This window comes from Pezoporus flaviventris, unplaced genomic scaffold (genome assembly GCF_033815535.1).
Source record: "Pezoporus flaviventris isolate CSIRO_AGI_PZ_B2104156 unplaced genomic scaffold, CSIRO_AGI_Pfla_v1 ptg000015l, whole genome shotgun sequence".
In the NCBI taxonomy this organism is placed as follows: Eukaryota; Metazoa; Chordata; class Aves; order Psittaciformes; family Psittacidae; genus Pezoporus; species Pezoporus flaviventris.
In genome coordinates, this window is record NW_026892563.1 from 16,101,140 (window position 1) to 16,124,452 (window position 23,313).

The following is a 23,313-nucleotide window of genomic DNA, read 5'->3' on the forward strand; positions in this document are numbered from 1 at the left end:
TGATCGTCTGCTGTAATCAGTGCTGGTGCCGGCTCACCTTGAGTACTGGGTGCAGTTCTAGGCCCCACCATATAAGAACATGAAGGTCCTTGAATGCATACAGGAGGGCAACAAAGCTGGTGACAGGGCTGGAAGGCGTGTCCTGTGGAGAGCTCTCTACCTGTGGGCTGCTCTCCAAGCTCTTCCCAAGCAGGGGAAATGGACAGGGAGGTGCTGATCTCTTCTCCCTGGTATCCGTTGATAGGACATGTGGGTATGGTTCAGAGCTGTGCCCAGGGAGGTTTAGAGCAGACATTAGGAAGTCAAGGGATTTTCAGCACCAAAACGCCGTTCAAAGACACAAATCAGAAAGGTTACAGATGGAAAGAGTATTTTATTTATTTATAAATAAAGTTATTTTATCTTACTTTAGTTAATTTTAGTCTAGTTTAGTTTAGATTATATTTTCTTTTTCTAAATCCCTGAGAGCTGATGCTCACAAGCATTAACACGATGCACATGGCATAACCAGCAGCAGGCTGATGCATCCCTTGCAGCCTGACAAAGGAAAGCCAGGGCAGGAGCGGTGCCGTGGTGGTGTGAGAGGAGTGCAAGAACCTGGCCAGAAAGGGCCAGGGAAGACCTGAGCAGGGGTGGTGCTCAGTGCTACAGAGGACAGCAGCAAGTCTCGGGGCCATGCTGGGGCCACCCTGGGAGTGCTGAACGCTGCCTCCCCCCGGATGCGGGGCACGAGGGCCACGTGTGTGGAGCACGAGCAGCTGCCTTTGGGCCACAACAGCCCAAAGGAGCCCCATGACGGGGCTGTGCTCGGCTGCGGAGGAGGCAAAAACCCCGGGGACCCTTGCTAGTCCACCCTGGGGGCAAAAAAAGCCTTCCCCCCGCCCCCAGCTGCAGGACACGAGGGGCCACCTTCGTGGTGCATGAGCACCATGCGATAACCCAGAGCACCAGGACCAGAGGAGCCCTGACAAGTAGTCATGCTCAGTGCTCAGAGGAAGGCAAAAAACCCCCGGGGACCGGTGCCAATCTGCCCCGGGGGAAAATTCCTTCCTGATTGGCGACCGGCTACTCCCTGAGCATGTGAGCAAGGCCGGCTCCTGGTCCACGGGCTGGTTATGCCTCTAAGGGGACACTGGCTCTGCCTTTTCTGCCTCCACCTGGAGCCATCTGAGGGGCTCCCAAGAACAGCAAAATGCTGCTGGGTGATCAGCCCTGGGGGCAAGAATCCTTCCTGTGCCTGACAGTTGGAGCTCCAAAGCACTGGGGGAGGGCACTGGGCCATCTGTGGATCCTATTTCTCATGGCTACTGCCACTACCTCCCCAGACGATGAGGGCAGCGAGCTCCTCAAAGTCTGAAGCGGGATTTCCATCCATCAGATGAGCTCTGAGAATGGCCCCTCCAGGAGCTGGAACTGCAGCAGAGAACCTCCTGCAACTTCGGGCAGTCTTCCCCCCTCTGCCCCTCCAAGTAATTCCACCAGTGCCTCAAGGACTTCCTCTTGGGTGCCTTCAGGCTGCCAGCTCTGTCCTGGTGGCAAAGCCAGACACTCTGGCAGTGGAACATGGGAGGATGCTGCCATATACTGCCACAGAGCACTGTGATGCTGCGTTGCTGGGTGCTGGCACTATGACACAGGGGTGACAGGGTCCCCACAGCCCTGCCCACTGCAGGCAGCCCTGCTGCTGCTGCCCTATTGCCCAGCATCCCTTGGAGAAAGGCCTTTGGGGTGCTGGCCTTGAGGCAGTGCCTGTGCCCAGGAGGCCCAAGGAGATGTCCCGCCCATGGTGGCCACACACTGGGCACCACTGCTTGGTGTCCCTGTAAATTAATCTCTGTGTTCAGATGTGTCAATAAGGGCTTTTATACCATGTACAGTCATTTGACAGTGGCGATCCCAAATGTGAAAGAAAGGGGTTTTGGGTCCCTCTGCATGAACTTGGCAGAAAAGTAGCATACAGGATTTCCTCACCATTCCTTATCAATACACCAGGTGGCACTTGCTACTGCACTGCTTATGGTGAGGCCTTCTTCTTGGAAAGGAGAATTTAGGAAATCTCTTCTGCGTTTGTTACACAGGGTGTTTAGATATTTGCTTGTGTTTGTTAACATTCGTGTGTCTAGTTTGGAGGTTTGCCTCTTCTATTACTACATGAATGCAACACTTCACTGACTGCTGCCTAATTCCATGTTTTGGTAGTTCAATAAAGTGTTTTGATCCCAATTTGGTTTAAACCACTTGAGCAGCTTTTCACTGCAACACTCAGGAAAAACAAGTAACTGCCCCAGTTATGTAGAACAGTTTTAAAACCCTCAGCTAAGTATCATGTAAGAGTACTGTATAGAGGGCAGAGATTTAGAGATTGGCAACAAATCCCCCCAGCACATTTGTTCAAATCCCTGAAATGCAGAATGACCGCCGTCTCTCTCCCACAGGCTTATTTCTTGAGTGGTCTGTTGGGGGGGAAAGGGAAAGTCACCAAGTTTATTGGAGATGTTGGTGTAGGCTGCAGAAGACAGCCCCAGCTGGGATCCTATCTGAAGTGAGGAAACTTCTGTGTTTGTCTGATCAAACTGTTCTTTTAGGCAATACACCCATATTTTTCACATACAGTAGTAGAAAATGCTACTGCCTTGCCCAGTTCTGGTAGAAAGTGAGCTTAATCACCTCTTGGAAACACACCAGACACCCAGACAGAACCAATGAGAGGGGAGGCTGCAGCACGGACCTTGGAGTGTAGGAAGTGCCTCCACTTGTGTCTTGAGGCAAGGGTGCACAACGGGCAGGGCTTCAATCGGTGTGCCCTGGTGGAGGTCCTCCTGCAGCAGGGGCTGAGCTGTGGGACACTGTCAGTAGCCTAAAAGTTTCTAAGGCCCAGTTAGAATTAAAGCTGGCAAGGGATGTGAAAGATAACAGGAAGGGCTTCTATAGGTATGCAGCAAACAAAAGACAGACTAGGGACAATGTGGGCCATCTCTGGAAGCTATTGGGAGAACAGGCTGCCTTCGGTTTGGAGAAGACTGAGGTTCTCAATGACTCCTTTGCCTCAGTCTTCACTCGCAAATGCTCTGACCACACCACTCAAGTCTTGGAAGGCAGACGCAGGGACTGTGAGAATGAAGACCTTAGGCCCAGTGTAGGAGACCATTAGTTTCCAGATCATCTTAAGAATCAGCATGTGCACAAGTCTGTGGGACCTGATGAAATCCATCTGCAGGTCCTGAAGGAGCTGGCGAGTGTCCATTATATTTGAAAAGACATGACAGTCAGGTGAAGCTCCCAACAACTGGAAGAAGGGAAATATAACCCCCATTTTCAAGAAGGGGAAAATGCATGACCCAGGGAACTACAGACCAGTCAGTCTCAACTCTGTGTCTGGCAAAATCTTGGAGCACATACTTCTGGAAGGCATGCTAAGGCACATGAAAAACAACAAGGTGGTTGATGACAGCCAACATGGGTTCACTAAGGGGAAATCCTGCCTGACCCATTTGGTGGCCTTCTATGATGGAGCTACAGAACTGATGGATGGGGCAAAGAAGTTGGTGTCATCTACCTGGACTTGTGCAAAGCGTTTGACAGTGTCCCGCATGACATCCTTGCCTCTAAATTGGAGGTACATCAATTTGACGGGTGGACCACTCAGTGGATAAAGAAGTGGCTGGATGGCCACATGCAAAGAACTGTGGTCAGTGGCTCAATGTCCAGCTGGAGACCAGTAACAAGTGGTGTCCCTCAGGGATTGGTGTTGGGACTGGTCTTGTTCAACATCTTTGTCGCTGACACAGACAGTGGGATTGAGTGCGCCCTCAGCAAGTTTGCCGATGACACCAAGCTGTGTGGTTCCGTTGATATGCTGGAGGGAAGGAATGCCATCCAGAGGGACCTGGACGTGCTTGTGAGGTGGGCCAGTGCCAGCCTTATGAAGTTTGACCAAGCCAAGTGCAAGGTCCTACACCTGGGTCGGGGCAATCCCAGGCACAGCTACAGGTTGGGCAGAGAAGAGATTCAGAGCAGCCCTGCAGAGAAGGACCTGGGGGTGTTGGTCAATGAGAAACTGAACGTGAGCTGGCTTCCATGTGCGCCCGCAGCCCAGAAAGCCAACTGTATCCTGGGCTGCACTGAAAAGGAGCAAGTCCAGTAGGTTGAAGGAGGTGATCCTGCCCCTTTACTCTGCTCTTGTGAGACCTCACCTGAGTATTGTGTGCAGTTCTCGTGTCCTCAACATAAAAAGGACATGGAACTGTTGGAACAAGTCCAGAGAAGGTCCACAAGGATGATCAGGGGACTGGAGCACCTCCCGTATGAAGACAGGCTGAGAAAGTTGGGGCTGTTCAGCCTGGAGAAGAGAAGGCTGCGTGGAGACCTCATAGCAGCCTTCCAGTATCTGAAGGGGGCCTGTAAGGATGCTGGGGAAGAACTCTTCATTAGGGACTGTAGGAGAATGGGTTTATGCTTACACAGGGAAAGTTTAGGTTAGATATAAGGAAGAAGTTTTTTACTGTACAGGTGGTAAGGTACTGGAATGGGTTGCCCAGGGATGTTGTGAATGCTCCATCCCTGGCGGTGTTCAAGGCCAGGTTGGATGGAATCTTGGGTGACCTGGTTTAGTGTGTGGTGTCCCTGCCCATGGCAGGGGAGTTGGAACTAGATGACCTTAAGATCCTTTCCAACCCTAACTATTCTATGATTCTATAAATTTTTCCTGTTCTTTAAAACATCTGTTCTTGCTGTGATAAATAGACGTGTTTTAAACTCAAAGGCCAAAGCCATTAAATGCTGTTCTGGGAAGCACTGACTAACTGTAATAGAAGATTTAAAGTCTAAATCTACTTCCTTCAATGTTCAAATGCTGTGGGGTGTTTGTAAAGTTGTAACTAAGTAAAAAATACCACATCTAAAAGAAGAAAATATATGCATAGTCTCAATAATGTTAAACATCTATATATCAAAATCAGTATAATTATTAGAATGAATAATATGGTAAATTATAGTCAAATAACAAAATTATATTAAATAGCAGAATGGGTCCTGAGAAAAACATGCAGACTTCTTAAGTAATATAAACTGTAAGTAAATACCTTCCTGAACTTCAGTCTGAAATACACATGTATAATTTCATCAGCTCAGTTTTATTTAGACCCAATTTAACTTGATAGTTGAAAGGGAAGTGTGCATTACACAACTGATGTCTATAGTCCTGATCTTGCAATCAGATCCATAGGTGAGGATAATTGATTTATACCTCTGGATAGAATCTGCCAACATGGATATTAGTGCAGTACTAAAGTCTAAACTACTAACATAGAGCTCTCCAGAAGATACAAATTTATCCTCAATTAAGTCTGTTTTTAAAGCCCTGCAAGACCAAATTTATTATGGAATTATTGAAAATATTATTTTGTTAATGAAGCTATAATGTCATGTAATAGAATTACATCTGACTCTATAGAAAAAATGTAAGCCAAAACTGGGACAGTATTACTTTATTGTACTAATTAATTGAAGTACACAACTTTAACTGTCATTTTTATGGAAAGCATTAGCTAAAATCAGGTTGCAGATCTGTGGATTTCAGTAAAACATAAGCAGCTGTAATAATGTATTGTCTATAGTTTCTAAAAAAGAAAAAAAAAGGGTAGCAGTTAAGCCAGTCATAGCTGTCTCATTTTAACAACTATCCTACTATAGTTCTTAAATTTTTTGCAATATTCAGTTTTAATAGAAGGTGCTGTGTTTGATGAAGAACACTTCACAATCAGAAAACACTGACTCTGTTACAGTCACTCATCCATTTTTTCCCAGAAGTCAGGAGTATTTTTTAGACTTCTGATACAACCTGAGATAAACTTTGACAAATTTGGTTTTCTACAGAGACATAAGCTATAGGATAATTATTTTGTGTTAATTGGAAGAAGTTTATTATCTCTGTGGGAAACCTGTTTTACTAATTTTTCATGTGAAAGCACTTGTGCATTTGCAAGAGTAATGAGAATTCAATATAAATTGGCATAGTCAAGGAACGGGATAGCTCTACAGCATTTATAATTTTGAATAGTACCTGATATTTAACAACGTGACATAGGAATTTTTAGCCACTAATAGCATGCAAAGGTCCTCAAAGAGAAATTGTTGGAAAAGCTTTTATGGAATAGAGGGAGGAGGAAATTGAGCCATCCATGAAGCACAGCAAAGCCAGTCTCATAATACTCCTTTAATGTAAAAAAGAGACACTCATCTATGCTGGGGTTACATGGTAGAGTTGTCTCACTGTTCTGAGTGGCTCCCTTTGGGAGCCTTCCCATGTGGACTGTTTGAAGAGTTAAGGGAGATTTCCTGCCCTTCGACCGAAGCTAGCCTTTCACTGGGTGGGCGTAATTCTCCAAGTTTGTGGGCAGAAATGCAAAATGTGGCTTATTCACTTTCTTCCTCAAGGTTTTTCAAATTCTCTTTAATTTTTTTTGTATGTGTAGCATTTTGCAACATCTTTCTGTAATATTTTCTCTATGACAAAACCCTAAGTATTCTGGGAAGTCTGAAGGTTAACATTACTCCCTGTTTCTTTCCAAGGCTTCCTTCCACCCTTCTATAGAAAGGAACTGGTTGACATAATTATTTTAGAATACCTATTTTAGTAAATTTCCTGGTGCAGACAAGGCTTTTCCTTCACAATAATAAGAAGAACGTTTCTGAATCTAAAATTCTTAACCTTTTAATCACAGCTTGTCATGATTACGTATCAGCTACACTGTAATAGAAACTAGAAAACCTACAGCAACTTAATGGCTTCAAAATATTCTAATTGAGAACATGCCAACATACATAGAAACTTGTCTTAAAATGGTGACTGTTTTTCCTGTATATTGTTCTGCTTTAGATTCCTTTGCATTGTGAAGTTTTGATTCAGTTTTCTCATTTACACATAAACTTTTCCAGGTGAGGGAACCTTAAAATCAAAAGGGATCATAATACAGTTAACTGTGTTTGGTGCCACTACAGGTTTAAGCAAAGCATGTTCCTCATCGTGCAAAGGTTATATAAACAGTTTTGTTCTGCAGTGTGTTCTAAAGGTCAGCAATCCTTGTGCTGTTGAACTCTTACAGAGAAAGTGAATTCCAAAGTTGAGAGCTTTCTTTTGAGGTTGTATACTTTGCTTGTTTTCTTTCTTTTGATGTGTCTGGGTAAGTATTTTGACTTCCTGTAGAAGATAAGGTCACACAAAGGAACAGTGTATAATACCAAGTTAGGACCACTGGAGGCTTTGTTCCTCTCTGTGGAATATGTACAGGATATAACAGCAGCACAAGGCTGGTATTTCTTATGCTTGAGATGGAGAATTATTTAAATGATTTGACCCTCCAACTGAAACTGTCACCTGTTTCTGCATGCATTGTGGAAATCAAATTTATGTCAGTGATTCCTACCATTTTGGATAAGCTTCTGCAGACTTAAAGAAGTAAAAATGGCTGGTGGTGTTTTTCGTATTGATGCCTGCTCCAAAACACACAGGGTCGATATTTTCCTTGTTTATCTACAATGACAACGTGTTGTTGTTGGAGATTCATTTAGGAAATTCTTCGTTTAGAATACCTATTAGAGTAATTTCCAAGTGCATACAAGGCCTTGAGTTTGGAATACCAAAAAACAACGTGCCCTGTTCAGGAAACAATTGCCATGGATCAGCCAGCTGCAACTTTAATGTATGTGTTGGCTTCTTTCTTCTAGCCTTCTTGCATTTTTCCTCTTGCTTTTTTTTTTTTTCCTCTCCTTTCACTCACCCACTAAAATCTGCTAGGATCAGACTGGTATATGTGTTATTTTCACAAAGTTCAATGTTGAGAGTACCTTCCATATAGGATATAGAAATTATTTAAAAACTTGCATGCATTAATATACCAGAGGACTAAAGGGTATCTCCGTTTCATTTTCTATAGTGGCAAGATGTGTTTGCAGCACACATGGCACATATAAATCCTACAGTTTTATTCCCTGACTCCAGCTTCAGTGACCATCCTGGCTGAGCCCTGACTCTTTCTTGTTCCGTGAATCCAATTAATCACCTGAAACCAGAGGCATCCTTTTGCACCTGCTTTGCCCTCTGGTGGTTATGCTGGAACACATGTGGGAGCTGGAGTCTGGTATCTTCATCTGGGTCTGTGTTGGAAGGGATGCAGCTCCTCTAGGAAATAGAGGTTAGGTGGCAGTTTGGGACCATTTCTAAGGAAGATGATGCCCTTCTCTGTTGTTGCCTGGAAAGAAGCAACAAATACTCTGGTTCTTACTGTTTTGCCTATTGCTTTACTGTGACTCTTAGCTGCAAGGTCAAATGCAGCTGATGGGATAGCAACCAAGTCTGTGTAGTGCAGATGTGCGTCCAGCTCCCTGTACTGCATCCATGCCATAGATGACTCCTTGTGTGACTTACAGAGCTGAAGGGCAGGTCCCATGAGCCTTGACCCTGTGGCACTGAACTGTTGCATTCATACAAAAATGTTGCCCATCAGGACAGTGTTGGCTTTGGAGAGCAAAAGCTGCAGGATTCCCTGAGGAGCCAGGCTGTGGTGTCTGGGGCAGTTGGACATAGACAGCTCCTCCTCACTGCCCTTCACACTGGAGCCTGAATGATGCAGAGACAAGTCCTCTGACCAGCCCTTTTCAACGATAGAATAGTTTGGGTTGGAAGAGACATTCAGAGGACATCTAGTCCAACCCCCCTGCAATGAGCAGGGACACCTTTAACTAGGTCAGATTGCCCAGAACCACATTCAGCCTGGCCTTGAATGTCTCCAGGGATAGTGCATCCACCACCATTCTGGGCAACCTGTGCCAGCGTTTTACCACCCTCAGTGTAAAGAGTTTCTTCATCATATCCAGCATGAATCTCCGTTTTTTTTTTAGTTTAAAACCACCACCCATTGTCCTATCGCAACAGGTCCTTGTGAAAAGTCTCTTCCCAGCTTTCTTATAGGCTCCTTTTAATAATTTTAACTATTTTTTTGTCCCTGTACACGTTGTTTCAAAGCAGAACGTTGTTTTTTAAGCAGCACCAGGAGCCCCTTCGCCTCAGCGTCACAATCACACATCGAGCAATCCCCTCAGCTCCACAGCTGCCCCTGCCAACGCTTAAAGGGGGCGGGGCGCCGAGGGCGCGAGGCCGCCAGCCAATCAGAGCAGCCGGCCGGCTCACCCAACCGTCTCGTCCCTTTCTCGTTAGAGCAGGCGGAGCTGAGGGCGCGGTTAAGGCAGTGGGTGTTCGCCATGCTGATCACGCTGTGCTACCTCTACCTATGGGCGCGCTGGGGGCCTTGCTCGGCAGGGCTCGTCCGCCGCACCGTGCGCCGCCTACACCGCTCCCGCTGTTCCTTCACCTTCTGCTGCTGCGCCGGCACTCCGCAGCTTCTGCAGCCGCGCACGCAGGCGCCGCCAGAGGAGCGAGTCTGCCTCAGGATAGGGAACAAAGTCTTTTTCACGGACGAGACGCAGGTACCGCCCCGCGCCGTGCGGCTGAGGCTCGGGAAGTGCCTCACCTGGCGCTGCCCAGGGCCGCTCGGCGGGGAAGGTGCCGTGCGGGAAGAGACCTCCCGCGTTACCGTGGCAACGGGGAGCCGCCTTGCCCCGCGGCGAGGAGGGAGCTGTGCCTTCCCCGAGGGCTGAAGTGGCGGAGCCCGGGGGAAAAGGGGAGCTGCAGCTGTGGGGTTTGGGGCTGCGTTTTCCCTCTGAACATGTGACAGAGCTTGACAGTGGCGAGCTGGGGCTTGTGATCGGCAAAACCAGTAACTCGTATAGCTTCCCAGGCCTGTCACAGCCCTGGTTGTCAGGGGAAGCCCTTGGTAGGAAACATTAATACGTCTGTAGTTGCCTCCCTGCACTATTGAGAGGTAACTACATTCAGCTTGTGGGCAGAGGAGTGCTTTTTCCTATGTAAGGCGCAGCTTTGTAAGCACAGCTATGGCAATAGGAGCACTTGGCTAGGCTACTACTTCCGTAGCAGTGGAAATAGTAGCACAAAGCTAGTATTTCCATATTTGTAACATTCTTTTAGCACATACAAGGCTTTAGTCTAAAAATAAATGCTGTGCTAGTGCACTCGAGATTTGCGCCGGACATTTAAAACGGAGCCGATTGAGCTTCTGGTTACAGAGAACTGCTGCTCCCGATACAGAACGTTGTTTCAAGTGAGGCAAATGACAGGAAAACCACCATCCATGAAAAATCACCTATTTTTTTTCCCCAAATGGCTGGTGAGAGGAGGGTGGGGTGAGGTTGTGGTAGCCCACGACAGTGGAAAAATACTGTGCATGAACCACGCTTCGCTTACCATCATATGAAGTAAAACTGAAAGTAAGCTTGCTTCTGACTTTCAGGTTTGGAAGCAGAGCTCCTGCAGCACTTCCCCCCAGTCATCTGAGTTATTTAAGTTGATGTTGGCTTTGTCTAGTTTTGTTACAAAATAACAGAACTCGTGTGGACAGTTCTGGTCTTCTTGATCTTTCCTTTTTGCTATTCTTTATATGTGTGTTTGTGGAAGTTATTTCAGTGGTTAGACATCTTACTTAAATGTGTGTTACTGAAATGTATTTATGAAGCATGTTGTTGACTGAGTACTACTCTTAAGAAGCAGAGAAGCTTTTCATAAACTCAGTTGGTAAAGAGGATGTTTTCAGTGCGGTGAAAACAAGATCACAAATGCTAATGGAGCTGGTTCAAAAATAGTGTTTTTGCTCTCTAATGAGCAGATTATTTCATACTTCAGAATCTCTCACAGCAAACTTAAATACTTAATTCACATTTTGAGGAAGCTCATTGTCTTGTTTTCCGCTGGGATAGAGTTAATTTTCTTCCTGGCAGTTCTTTTAGTACTGTGTACCAAAACATCACTGTGTTATCATTATTCTCACATTAAATCCAGAGCGCAGCACTGTACCAGCTACTAGGAAGAAAATTAACTCTATCCCAGCTGAAACCAGGATACTCAGAAAACTGTTACTAGATAATACTCATAAACCAGATAATACTCATAAAACCAATAGCACCAGTCCATGTGTTTAGAGGAGTTCTGATTCAATTACCTGGATTATTGCTTTATAAATCATGTTTCCACTAATTTATGCTGTTCTTTGCTCCATTTCTGCTCATTTCTGAAACAGCTTCTCCTTGGTCCTTGCATAGTAAGCACATTTTTTTTTATGTCTGCAGTGTTATTCATGCAGACTGACTTCATAAGCTTGTCAGTTTATGTTCAATGAGAGCTGGGAAGCCCTCTAGGGAACTGCAGCTTGGCTTGAAGTTTGTCATAAAGCTAATGTTGTTATTGAAATGTAGTTACCTTTTAATTAAACCAGTTGCGTTTGACTCTGAGAATCTCTGCAGAAGATGCCTGCCACACTGCACCTTGGTAGTGTGGTACAGAAAGGTTGGCTCTATAAAAGATAGAGGCAACATCATGGTGAAGCTTTCTACATCATCTGTGATCACTGTGAAGCGAAAAAGGTTAACTAGCATGCTTTTTTTGGCTTCTAGGTAGCTAGCTAAATTACTTTGCTTTCTGAATAGGTATAACTGCCTCTGCACTGTTATCAGTGTCTTCTTTACAATTTATGACTTGCTGGTGTCTTATCTTAATCTGTAAAGTTTTTTGGGTTTTTTTTGTTTGTTTGTTTGTTTGATCTTTAATAAAATTTTGTACCTAAGATAGCACGAAGCTTCAGTAGTTCAGTCCACTTTCCTGTGGAAAATAGCAATGTTTACTCTCACAGCTTCTGTGCTCAGTAAAGCTGGTTGGATTGGCAAACTATCCCCATAGACTTAATACTGTGCAGTTTCATTTTAGATGTGGAGTGATGTACATGTTTAGTGTGTTATAGGGAAATTCTCCTGTTTCCACATAAAATTACTGAAGGCATGCAAAGCATGTGTTTCTAGTATAGTAGTAGCAAAATACCTGTTTCTGATGTTTGCCATTTTTAAAATATAGCAGAAAAATTCAATGGAATAGCTACATCTCATAAAAGTTGATATATGGGGACAGATTACATATTGAGAAGTTTTGAGGTTATTAAACCTGTTCTTTGGTCTACTGATTCCAGCTTTTGAGCTTTATTTGCTCCTTTGTGAGGACGGGATAGGAAACATTTTTATAATTCAATGAAGGAGACGTTTGTCCAGTGGTCTGATAAGTGGATAGACTACCTTATGGATGAACTTATTTTGAATAAGTTATTTCGTTAAGCTTAGTTACATACTGAATTTGTAATTTTGGTGCAAATGCATGGGGACTTAATATATTAAAAAAAAAAAAAAAGTACCCTCTCTTTTTATTTCAAATAATTTTCTTAGGATTTTTCAAGTCACTTTTTAAAGAATTTGTCCTGAGGTTGTACATGTCCACAAAATAGAAATATCTTTCTATAACTGGCTTTACAAAGGAAGTCCTTTGTAAATTAGGTCTAAAAATCAGACCTATGTAGTATATAGTTCTTGGGTCACTTTTGGCTCACAGATTGTTTAGTCTTTTGTCAGATGGCTATGGAAAAGATGTATATGGCTTAACAGTGGGACTGTATGTTTCCTGGAGGATTGTTACACAACTGGAATGAATGCCACCTGAACTATTGTCCAGTTAGGGGGGCTATAGTATCTGATCAGTCAGGTTGTGCTTTGTGACTGCTTTCTCACTGCCAGGCAGCAGACAGTGCCCTTCAGCCACCAGAAGTGAGGCAGAAGTGAGGCAACAGGGCCTTGGCTTTGTGTATTTGGGGGATGAAGAGAGAAGGAAGGAAGCAAGAAGCAGGGTGAACTGCTGTGTGAATGAGATAGGAGGATTGGGTTGAATGAGGGATGCTGCTGGTGACAAATGGCCTACAAAAGTCACAGCGCCAATAGTACAGTGGTCCTGTGGCCCACTCACTTTTGCGCTTTTTTAAAACTGATAGCTGGAGTCTCAATTAGCTTAAAAGCTGAGGTTGTCACTTTCAGTTTTACTTCTGATATGTTCCTGCTTAATGGTCAGACTTTTATCCCTATTTTTCCTCATGGGGAATGTGAAATGGTTCATGTAACACTGAAGGGTCAGATTTGAATTTAGGCTGGGGATAAGTTAAAAATTAATTGTTAAATCAGATGCTTGCTATACAAACTTATTTTTCTTCCTTTTTTCATTTTTTTTTTCCAGTTCCTTGATGACTCAAACAGGTGGAGTCTACTTCTCATTTCTCCTTTTATTTGTTCTGACAAGTTACTTAAAGCTGGACATATAGCTTTTGTGACAGAAAGCATTTCAGCTCAGACAGATAACTTGCAGAAAGTACCTGGATCTTCAAAAGAGGTAAGTAGTTCTCTTTGTTTCTTGCATAGAAAGTAGTACAGATGGGCCATTTGGTTGGAATAAACGTAAAACAATTGAAGGTAAAAAAAAAAAATAAAAATCAATGGCAGATAAATTTTTTTTGTATGTTTATAATGTTGTTGAAAATAAAAAGGTAATATTCCCATTAAAATGAATCACTTTTAATACTCTAGTTACATTTTATGCTTCAAACAAACCAATAGACATTCTACTGCAATTGTTTTAGTAGCATGCTTCTCTGGCTGTGGATGGGAACTGTAGAATTCCATTGTGACTTTGCATAAGGCATGTAGGGTTAGATACACTGAATATGAAGAAAAATGCTTGAAAGCTGTCATATTAAGGCAGATCAGAAGTCCATTTATCTGAGTATCCTGTCTCTGTCACTAGCTGAAACGCCTCAGTAAGAAGCAAGCGTACGTTAGGATTCCTGAAGAGCCCTTCAAGTCTTCACCAAGTGATGGTGAAAAGTTGTGAGAGAAATAGAAGTCTGTCTTGGAACCTTTCTTTCACTGTGATTTATAAATACAAGTTAAAGTATTACACATTTGGATTATTTTGTCAGCCTGCAGGAGTAAGGCCAAAATCAAGCTTTCAGTCTTTTAGCTTTTCTGTAAAATGCAGTGGGGGAGTGGCAATACTTCTTGGTTGGAATTTACGAATGGTGTTTGCTTTTTAATGGATAATACTTATAAAATGGTTTTGAGGTGTCCAAATTTAAATTAAACTGGTATTGAAATCCTTGTGGAAGTATACTTATAAAACTTTCATGTCCTGGATACTCAAAAAATCTAAAAAGTGCCTTCTCCACTACTATTGAAAGTCTGAAGACGTGGATTTAGAAGATGATGTTCTAAAACTTGAATTACTGAATATATAATATCCCTAACCCAATTATGCATAAGAATAGTATCCAAGCCCTATCAAAATGTGCTATGAACTTGAGATAATGTCTCTCTCTGCCCTACATTTTACTGTTATTTTACTGCTTTTTTTCTCACATGAGGAATGCTTGCTGCCTAGGCATCTCAGCTTGGATGCAGGTCTCAAGGAGGAGAAGGGTTGTAACCCAAAGCAAAAGATAAAATTACCTTCCAGGGTGGAAAAGTCTTCCAAGCAGTACAGGTTGGCCTAAATCCTTCCTAAGGCAGACAGTTGTGTGAGCTCTATGTCCTCCTTAATGAAGAGGGCAGAATGGACCCCATTGCCTACTAGAAAGAGGAGAAATGGAAAGACATGTATACTAGGGTATTTCTGGGTAGTCAGTAATAAAACATTTGGCCTGATCTCTAGGGTACCATAAAATCGACAGAGCCCACACATTAAACAGGCTATGCCACAAACTGGGATCACCACCTGGGGGCAGTCCATAAGGTGTCTTCCTAAATGGCCCCTGCCATCCCCTGGCATCCTTGCTTTCTGGCATCAGGTTTCAAGCTTCTTAGAGTTAAAGGAAATCTGTCACATACATAGGTGCTTGCTGCCTGTCTGTTTCCCTGGACAAGGAATATATACTTCCTAGCTCACTTGTGCTGGGAGATAATCCAGGAGTCCTCTGCTGGAGTGAACATCAAGAGCAGAGTGGTTGGTAAATAGACTTACCTAACTTGAGTGCAGGAACAGAAAGACAGATTGGGAATGGGCACAGTGCCTGCAATTAAATTTTTAGTACCTTCACCCACCATGGATGCCTCTCAGTTCTAGAATAGAGCATATTTTTGGAGCATGTTAGACTTTGACCTCTAGAGGAATGGTGTCCAGGTGAAGGGGTACATCAGGCAAATTCATTATCTCTATGCAGTTCAGAGTGTGAGGATTGGAGGCACTGAAAGCTTGTTGAGAACTCTGGCACCTTTTATGCTGAAGTCTTCTGACTCTGCTTCCACTGGCCTCATTTTTCTTTGGAGCACGCAGGAAGTAGCCACACTGGTTTGTAAATGTTCTTATTGCCTTTGATATAAGACTGTGGAATCCATCCAGGTGGGCCCTGCTGCTGGGAGACAAATTAGACAGGATATCTGCTATGCTCTGTATATTGTTTTATAATGCACCTGGGATGTGCTGGACCAACTCATAAGGGAGAGTTGTTTGTTTTTTTTTTCAGGGGGAATTTGTTTGTTTGTAGTTATTTTGTTGGTTTTTTTTTTGTGTGTGTGTTTGGTTCTTTTACTTTTTTGTTGTTTTTTTTAATTGGAAGGGTTGTTTTTTTTTTTTTTTTTTTGGAGAGGGGTTATTTTTTTTTTTGTAGCAGAGATGTCCACAAAAACATCTGTTTTGAAGCTCTAGTTTGTTCTTTTGAAGTTTTTTGTTTGGTGGACTTGTTAAAGCTTGTCGGTTTTGTTTGCATTTTCTTTAGCATATAAAATGTTTATATTCTTATGTAGATATTAATAATTAATTTGCTATATCAAATTCAAAAGTGATAGTCCAGGCAAGAGACCAAAACTATCATTTTATTTTGTTTGTTGTTCCTCTGTGCACACCTCACTTCTAGTGAGGCGCTCTGAATTCTGCTGTGTCTGGCTGTCAACATAGACAGGGGCTGTAAGGGTAGGTTGCTTCTGTGACCTATGAGGATTTTGAAACAGAAAGCCCTACAAAGAATGGCTTATCAGTGATCTGTGACTGGATTCAACTGTGGTGGATCCAGAAAACTGGAGTATAAATAATTTCTCATCTCTTGCTAGGAGCTGGCCTTTCATTCTGTATTCTGAGAAAATTTTGATCTAGTCATAGCAGGAAAGCTTGGCCTGTTTCAAAATATTCTGAGGATTTTTGTTCTGTTGTGAAGCAAATGGATCATTGCATGAGCAGGATTACAGGTCATATGTCTTGGCAAAAGTCTTACTTTGTGAGGTTCTTTTGTGTATTCACTTCGCTTGCACTAGACAGCAAAAACTACTTCTTGTAGCTTAATCCCAGTCGGCAGCTAAGTACTTTGCAGTCGCTCACTGGCTGCCACTCCTCCATGCTCCCCCTAGCAGGATGGGAGGAGAATTGAGCAAAAAGATAAAACTCATGGGTTGAGATAAGAACAGTTTAATAATTAAAATAAGATTTAACAAGAATTGTAATGAAAAAAGACAGCAAAGAGAGAGGAATAAAACTGAAGGACAAGTGATGCACAGTACACTTGCTCATCTGCTGATCGATACACAGCCCAACCCAGGCAGAGATTGGTCCCTCCCAGCCAACTCCTCCCAGTTTATATACCAAGCATGATGTTCTATGGTATGGAATATCCCTTTGGCTAGCTTGGGTCAGCTGTCCTGGCCATGTTCCTTCTTGGTTTCTTGTGCCTTTCTTCACTGGCAGAGCATGGAAAACTGAAAAGTCCCTGACTTAGAGTAAGCACTGCTTAATACATTTATGGTTTAGTTGTTTCTAGAAACGTTATTCTCATCCTAAATGCAAAACCCATGACACTGTGCCAGTCACTAGGAAGAACATTAACTACATGCCAGCTGAAACCAGGGCACTGCTTTTTACTTCTTAGCGTGTCTCATGTTTTACTTGGTGCTATGAAAAAATACCTTGCCCTCTACCACAGAGAGTGGCTCAGAGTTATGTGCCAAGTAAAATGGAGAAGGAAGCTGGTATCCTATGTCATAAATGTGTGTCATGTTTGTCACTGGTGATCATGAATTGCTGACTCTTAGCAGCAGGCCCTTAGAGTTTTGCGCCTTATGACCACAACTGAAGAGTTCCATTCCAAGCTGTGGGTGTTGTACCAATAGACTGAACACAGTTGGGAATGCCTTCCATCTGGAAAGTGACGGTGTTGTCCAAGGCCATGCTCAAGACAATTGGCTGGGGCAATTCTGGCTGACTTCGTCAAACATCCACAGTGACAGTGGGGTGAAGTCTTGACTGATGTTGCAACTACAGTGATTCATATCTACCGGGGTCTGATATAAGTATCTTCCAGAAGGAGAATTTGTTCTGCTTCAGAACTGGATAATACTAGTGTGCCCAGAAATATGTCCTGTAACTTCAGAGGTGGTATTTCTTTGTGGTACATACACCTTTTTACTTTTACTTTTACAAGTGAGTGGTTTTTACTAGTGAGGGAGTCCAGACGTTCGGGACTTGAGTGATACATCTGTCATGAATTTGAGGGCTGTCTCTCACCAACTATGTTTTCTGGAGTGTCTGATTTGAAGCTGTTACTCATTCTTGTGTTACAGTTGTAGTGTAACCCATAAGTTAAAGCATGCAGCTGACCTTGTGGTAAACACAAACACACTGCCCATGTACTGTTATAATTTTCTCTTTTTGAGACTGTTTGTTCACTAAGGGTTAGTATAGGTAATGTATCAGAAGATACCCAGCCAGATTCCTTGTGAGGTATCCAAAGGTCACCTATATGAGTATGGCCTGGATGGTCTCATTTGGACTGTGCTAATCAGAAGGTGTCTTCGAGAATGGCTTAGAAATCAGACATGACCATTAAGGTTATATGAAATCTCAGTTTCTTCTTTCTTCTTGTTCCCTTGGGAAATACTGTAAAGTCAGAAGTTGGAAATAGATTCTTTTGGATATTGTGTAAACCACTTAACAGCAGTAGATGAAAAGGTAAACTTAGCTGATAGTCTAATTCTGAAAAACTAAAATACCCAAGAGTTCTTTCTCATTTTGTGTATTCAAAAGAAGCATTTTTTCTTACTGTGTTTAATCAGTATTCCATCTTGTGTGTAGTGATAAAAGGGTGAACTTCATGAAAGTGGTTTGGTGATGACAGTATCAAGGTGCTGGAGTTGCCATGTGGGAATTGAGCTTTATCTTCTAGTACTGGAACATATTACATGGCAAAAGCTAATTTTTCTTTAAGGTCATGAGAACAGGTGGTGCATAATTGTCTCTGAAAATGCCTTCAAAGGAGACCAGTTGGTCTGTGTATCCTATAAAGGATAAATACTGAGATATCATTCACAGTTTTTAATGAAATTGGGGCCTTACTCAGTTTTTGTTTTCAGGATTTACTCAAGCCACTGTGTTTGTAAATTATCTGAATTGTTTTGTTTGGTACTGTTGTTTTATAAACATAAAGTTTAGAAGGGGTCACTTTCAGTTAGGAGTCAGCAGACAGATTTGTAGTCTTTATTAATGTGTCTGCCTTTCAGAAGGAAACCAAAACTCTTTTCACTTTTCCTCTGTGTCTTTTGTAGCTGAACTCATTCTCGAAGATAGCACAGCTGTGTAGTTTGGGTTTAACAAACCTTGAAGAAAATAATCTCAAGTCTGACATCTTCACAATGCTTCTTTCCTGGAGAATAGAATTTTTTGAATCTTACATGTCCAGTTATGCTTCTGATAATGTGTACTTTTATTAAATCCTATAGTTTACTTTTGCTCTTTTTATCAGCTTTTTTTTTTTTTAGAATTTGTGCTGAAAGCCATGTCTTGAAAATAAATACAAACAGAATTTTACTTACAGAATGGGGTAATGTTCCCCTGCCTTTTTCTGTGTTACTTGAAGCTTTTATAGCCTTGATCTTTAGGAAAGATGTATTTGTACTCCCAATTTGCTATCAACTTGGTGTGAATGTTGCTTTGTTTACTTCTGTCAGGACTGAATCTTGTAGCAGGCATTGCTTTCTACATGATCCTTCCTCAGCAGGTTCTTTTGGTCGAATTCAATCTCTTACATTGACCTTTGTAGTCATGAAGGGTGCACTTTTTCATGAAGGGAACTGTCAACTGAAAGCCTTTTCTACTTGAGATGTGTTGTCTTATGATGCTGTTAAATGCAGTAGTTGTTTTAAACACATAAGGCATCACAAAAACAAGTCCTGAAAGTGATTCTACAAATTTAGGATTCTATAATCCTAGTAGCTACAGTTTTTTTTAAAGTACTTTCTTTACAATTACTTCCAGTCATTGGGTTTGCTAGTTGTACTGCTTTGTCTTGATTATGTCCCTCTCTTGGTTCTGCCTACTGTTGTGCTGCTTTTCAATAGCAGAATCCTTTGGGAAGGAAGGGCAGTTTTTATTTGGAGTTCATCTTACAGACTCATAATGCAGTTGGTATTTTGATATTTTTCTGTAACCTTTTCAAACTGAAAAACATGCATATGCTTTATTCTAGATTGTGAAGTGGTCAGACTATTGCTCACCATTGGCCTGTATACCTGGTGAGCCTTACAAGTTAATTGCTGAAGCAAGCTTAGATAATTTCAGTAACCTTGGAATAGCATTCATGGAAGACAGGCTTCAAATGGATGATGGAATGGTGCCACACAAGATTGTTTGTAAGTATCTTCATGAATTGTTTTTAAAGGTAGAACTTGTTTGTTTCATAGCTGTTTTAGGACTGTACATATAATCTTTGTACCATGCATTTATTTTGGCACAATGTTTGCTTCCTGTTGACATTCTGGGCTGTTGATTACTCTGTAGCACTACAGTGTTTTATACTGTCAAATATAGAGATTCTTGAAAAGTTAGACCACTTTTTGAGAGTTGGTCTCTTTACAGATCTCTACATCTTTAAAAATGCAACAACAGAAATAACAGAAAAATGGATCAAAACATTTTTTGAATAAATAAGCTACTGCCAGTAGTTTACTTCAGTATGATGAGATCTCTGTTTCATTTATCAGCAGTCTCGTTTTTCCTGCCTAATTGTGTCTTCTCAGTTGTCTTGATAAAACTTGGGTCATGTAGAATAATAAACTAATGATTTTGGCTACAAAAGGAAACCGCTCCCTGTCCCTAACCTCCCCCTAAATAAGGCATATCAATAATGTAGATCGTAGTGCTTTGGCAGAAGTCAGGGAATACCAAAATCAAGAGCAGCTAGACAGTGTGCAAGAGGGTAGGAATATGCTCATAAAGGTATATGATGTGAAATTTTGTCTCTTGGTGCTTTTCTGCAAAAACATTCATGTAGGAGCAGGTAGAAGCTGAGTGTCCCAGTCATTTACTTTTCAGAATGCTTTCTGGCTCATTTTGCCTCAAGTACTGTGTGCATGCTAGAACTGCTTCAGTAGGATATAGGATATAGGCCGATTGCTATGAAATTTTCCTGGGCTGTGAAAAAATTCTTGGTTCACATTTCTGCTCCAAACTAGGCAAAGGGAGTATACAAGGGAATAAAAGTGTTGTTAAGTGAAGAAGATGATTATACTTGGATCTGGTGTTGTGTGCCAGTTGACTTTTGTTAATAAAATTTCTCACTGAATTTTTTTTGAGAAATCGGAAGCAAAGCCATAGGAAATTTCTTCGGCCTTATGGGAATGGAGAGAGATTCAGTGAAATTTTTCAGACTTTGACTTGAAATATTTTCATGGCTCAGCAGCTGAAAAAAATTACCCTATGAAAAGTATATTTTTTTTCCTCTCCTGTTATTTAGTTTGCTCTGCAAGTTTCACACTGATAATAATCATATTTGCCCTTCTTTTCTCACTTGTATTTGCCAGAAGTTTTTTGTCTTTGCATTTCCATCCTTTTCTCGGGGGAGAAAGAGAAAGGTTTAACAGTTTTTCTTATTTGATAGTTTTCCCTCGTATTCTCAGCTTCCAAGTCTTGCTGTGGTGGGTATGTCTCCTTTTCTGCAGACTGAAAGCTGTTCAGGTTTTGTTCATTCCCCTTAACTTGTTCAAGGCTTTTATCTGCAGCCTTCAGCAGTGCAAAAGTCACAGTTCAATGTCTTCATCTTACCCAATATCATCATTTTATTAGCTTATTTCAAAATAGTTAATTTCAAAATAACAGCAAGCAATTTTTGCACCCTGCCCTCCTTAAGCAGCCAGTATTTTTTTCCAAAGGTTCTTTCCTTGCTTCATTGTGTCATTTGTTGGGGACAGAGGGACAGGCAAAATAACAAGCTGGTAAATTTATGCATTTCTGGGAACTTCCTCACCCTCCCACACACTGATTATCATTCTGTTAAGAATACATCTTCATTGTGTTCAGTACTTGTCACGTTTTACTTTTGTGCAAATATGTTTGCATTCACAATAAATGTTACTTTGTTTAAATGTGCCATGTAAATATCCGACTATTGTGCTCTCAGTCAGACTTTCCTGAAACAAAAAGTCATTAGAGTAAATGACTTGTGTCATGAGTGCAAATTTATTATGTTCTTGGAGGAGAGGATTAGGATTTGGTGTGTCAAAAAAATTCTTGCTGTTATAGATGTTTTGTAGTGAAATTAAATCTAAATCCTGCCATGGTTTTGATAGTCGTCATAGCTCTTTAAATATCACCTTGATAACCCATTTTTCTTACTATTTAACTCTTTCAGCTGTCCATCTACAGGAGACTACTCTGAAGGAGTTGGTGGAGGTGGAACCGTCTGTAAAAGAGCAAAGTGTAAGCAGTACACAAATGGATGAAGTAACTCCTGCTGCTACTTTTGGGACTACTCTGAAATCAGGATTGGGAGTAGCAGAGACTGCAGGACAATGTGAAGAGGAGAAATCCAAGCTGAAGAAGGAAAGTGAGCCTGAAGATGAATCCAACAGTTTATCTGACAAAGAGACAGGTACTGGAGAACATCATCGCTTGCATCTTTCCACCTGTCATGAATGCATGCAACTTGAAAACACTACTATTGAATCAGTCAGATATGCCTCTGCAGAAGACATTCCAAAACTTTCTGATGATTGCAATAGCACACTCGAAGGGAATGATGGTTTTCTGGCAAAAGGAATTAAGAGAGTAAACCTTGCTGGAAAGCCCCCTAATATATTGATTTATCTTGGCTCTGAAACTGCAAAAGTGGAATTTGAGCAGGTAAAATCAATCCTTCAAGAATGCATTGATGCAGACAGCTACACCATCTACCAGCTGCATGAGGAACAAGTTCTGAAAGCTCCCTGGGTTGATAATTCACTGCTGTTGGTCATTGCCACAGATGAGCCTATTTCTGAGGAGAACCACAAACAATTTATGAAGTTTTTATCTAAAGGTGGAAAGATTCTAGGATTTTCTTCATCTTTTACATTTGGTGGCATACAAATAAAGAGAAGAAACAACTTGAAGAAGGTTGTTCATGAATTAGTATTCTCTAAAATGGACAGCACTGAAATGAAGTTAAATCTCTTGGTCAGTGGTTGTATTTTTGAGGAAGTAATGGAGGAAGATACAAGCAAAGTGAAGATACTGAGTCGATTAAATAATGCTGATAAAGACACAGTTATTGTTCATCTATCTTACGGAGACAGTGGAGGAGAAGCTGTTCTTTCTCAGGTACTGTATACAGAAACATTAATTTGCTGAAAAAGTTCACTTTTTCCCATTGCATGCTCTTGGGGATGCCTGTCAAAGGGAGGTGTAGGTGGATATCTTAATGAATGAATAAGGACTCTGCAGAATGTCTTTCACTTGATCCTGAGGAAGCTTAAAGAATGTTAGAGAAATGTCACTGCTGTTTCACTTCCTCCTTTTCACCATGTAGCTATGCACATGTAGATCATGCAAGACCACAGCCGGTGGCAGAGAACAGATTTGCACAGTAAGCAAGCATCTTCAAGAGCAGAGCTACCTTTTGCTGCCTGCTAGAGGCTGTGCAGTGATACAGCTTTCATTTTGCAGTAGATGAGGAATACAACGGAGACACACTTGAACAAACTTTATGGAAGATTCTAGGACCCTTTTTTACCAATATTTTAGTTACAGGAGAATTTTCTCAGGAGCCCATAGCGCTCAAATTTAACTGCTCATGTATCGGGTAGCATGCACTCTTCCAGCAATTATGTAACATAGAAATACTCATCGGGTTTCTTAGAAGTGTTTTTGTCTGTTTATCAGATTAAATCTGCTAGCTTTTTGGAAACTCTGTTATACATAGTAGCATGTTTATAGCTTTATGTAGGAAGTTGTGCCACCCATGTGCTGTGCGCTTGTACTAGAAAATTGATTAGCTACTGTTGCTATCCGTTTCTGCAAGTTCCGTGGTGAAACCTGCTTTGCTCTACCGTTTAAATTGACCCTTCTGCTGCAGTAAAACTCAATACTGCAGA

The 23,313-nt window shown here is 41.9% G+C and overlaps 1 protein-coding gene across 3 annotated transcripts in view; it reads left to right on the forward strand.

The window, feature by feature from the left end:
* The first annotated feature begins 9,247 nt into the window (after positions 1–9,247).
* The window catches only part of HLCS (holocarboxylase synthetase), a 119,174-nt gene continuing 105,108 nt past the window's right edge, over positions 9,248–23,313 (forward strand). Inside the window, exons 1-4 of one of the 3 annotated variants that reach the window (XM_061453572.1) lie at positions 9,248–9,483; positions 13,172–13,324; positions 19,434–19,596; positions 21,594–22,540. In XM_061453572.1, coding sequence (XP_061309556.1) covers positions 9,259–9,483; positions 13,172–13,324; positions 19,434–19,596; positions 21,594–22,540 — 1,488 coding nt within the window. In that variant the 5' untranslated portion in view covers positions 9,248–9,258. Of the gene's footprint in view, positions 9,484–9,614; positions 9,879–12,860; positions 12,882–13,171; positions 13,325–19,433; positions 19,597–21,593; positions 22,541–23,313 lie in introns of those variants that run through there. The other 2 variants (XM_061453574.1, XM_061453573.1) reach the window with 2 other exon arrangements.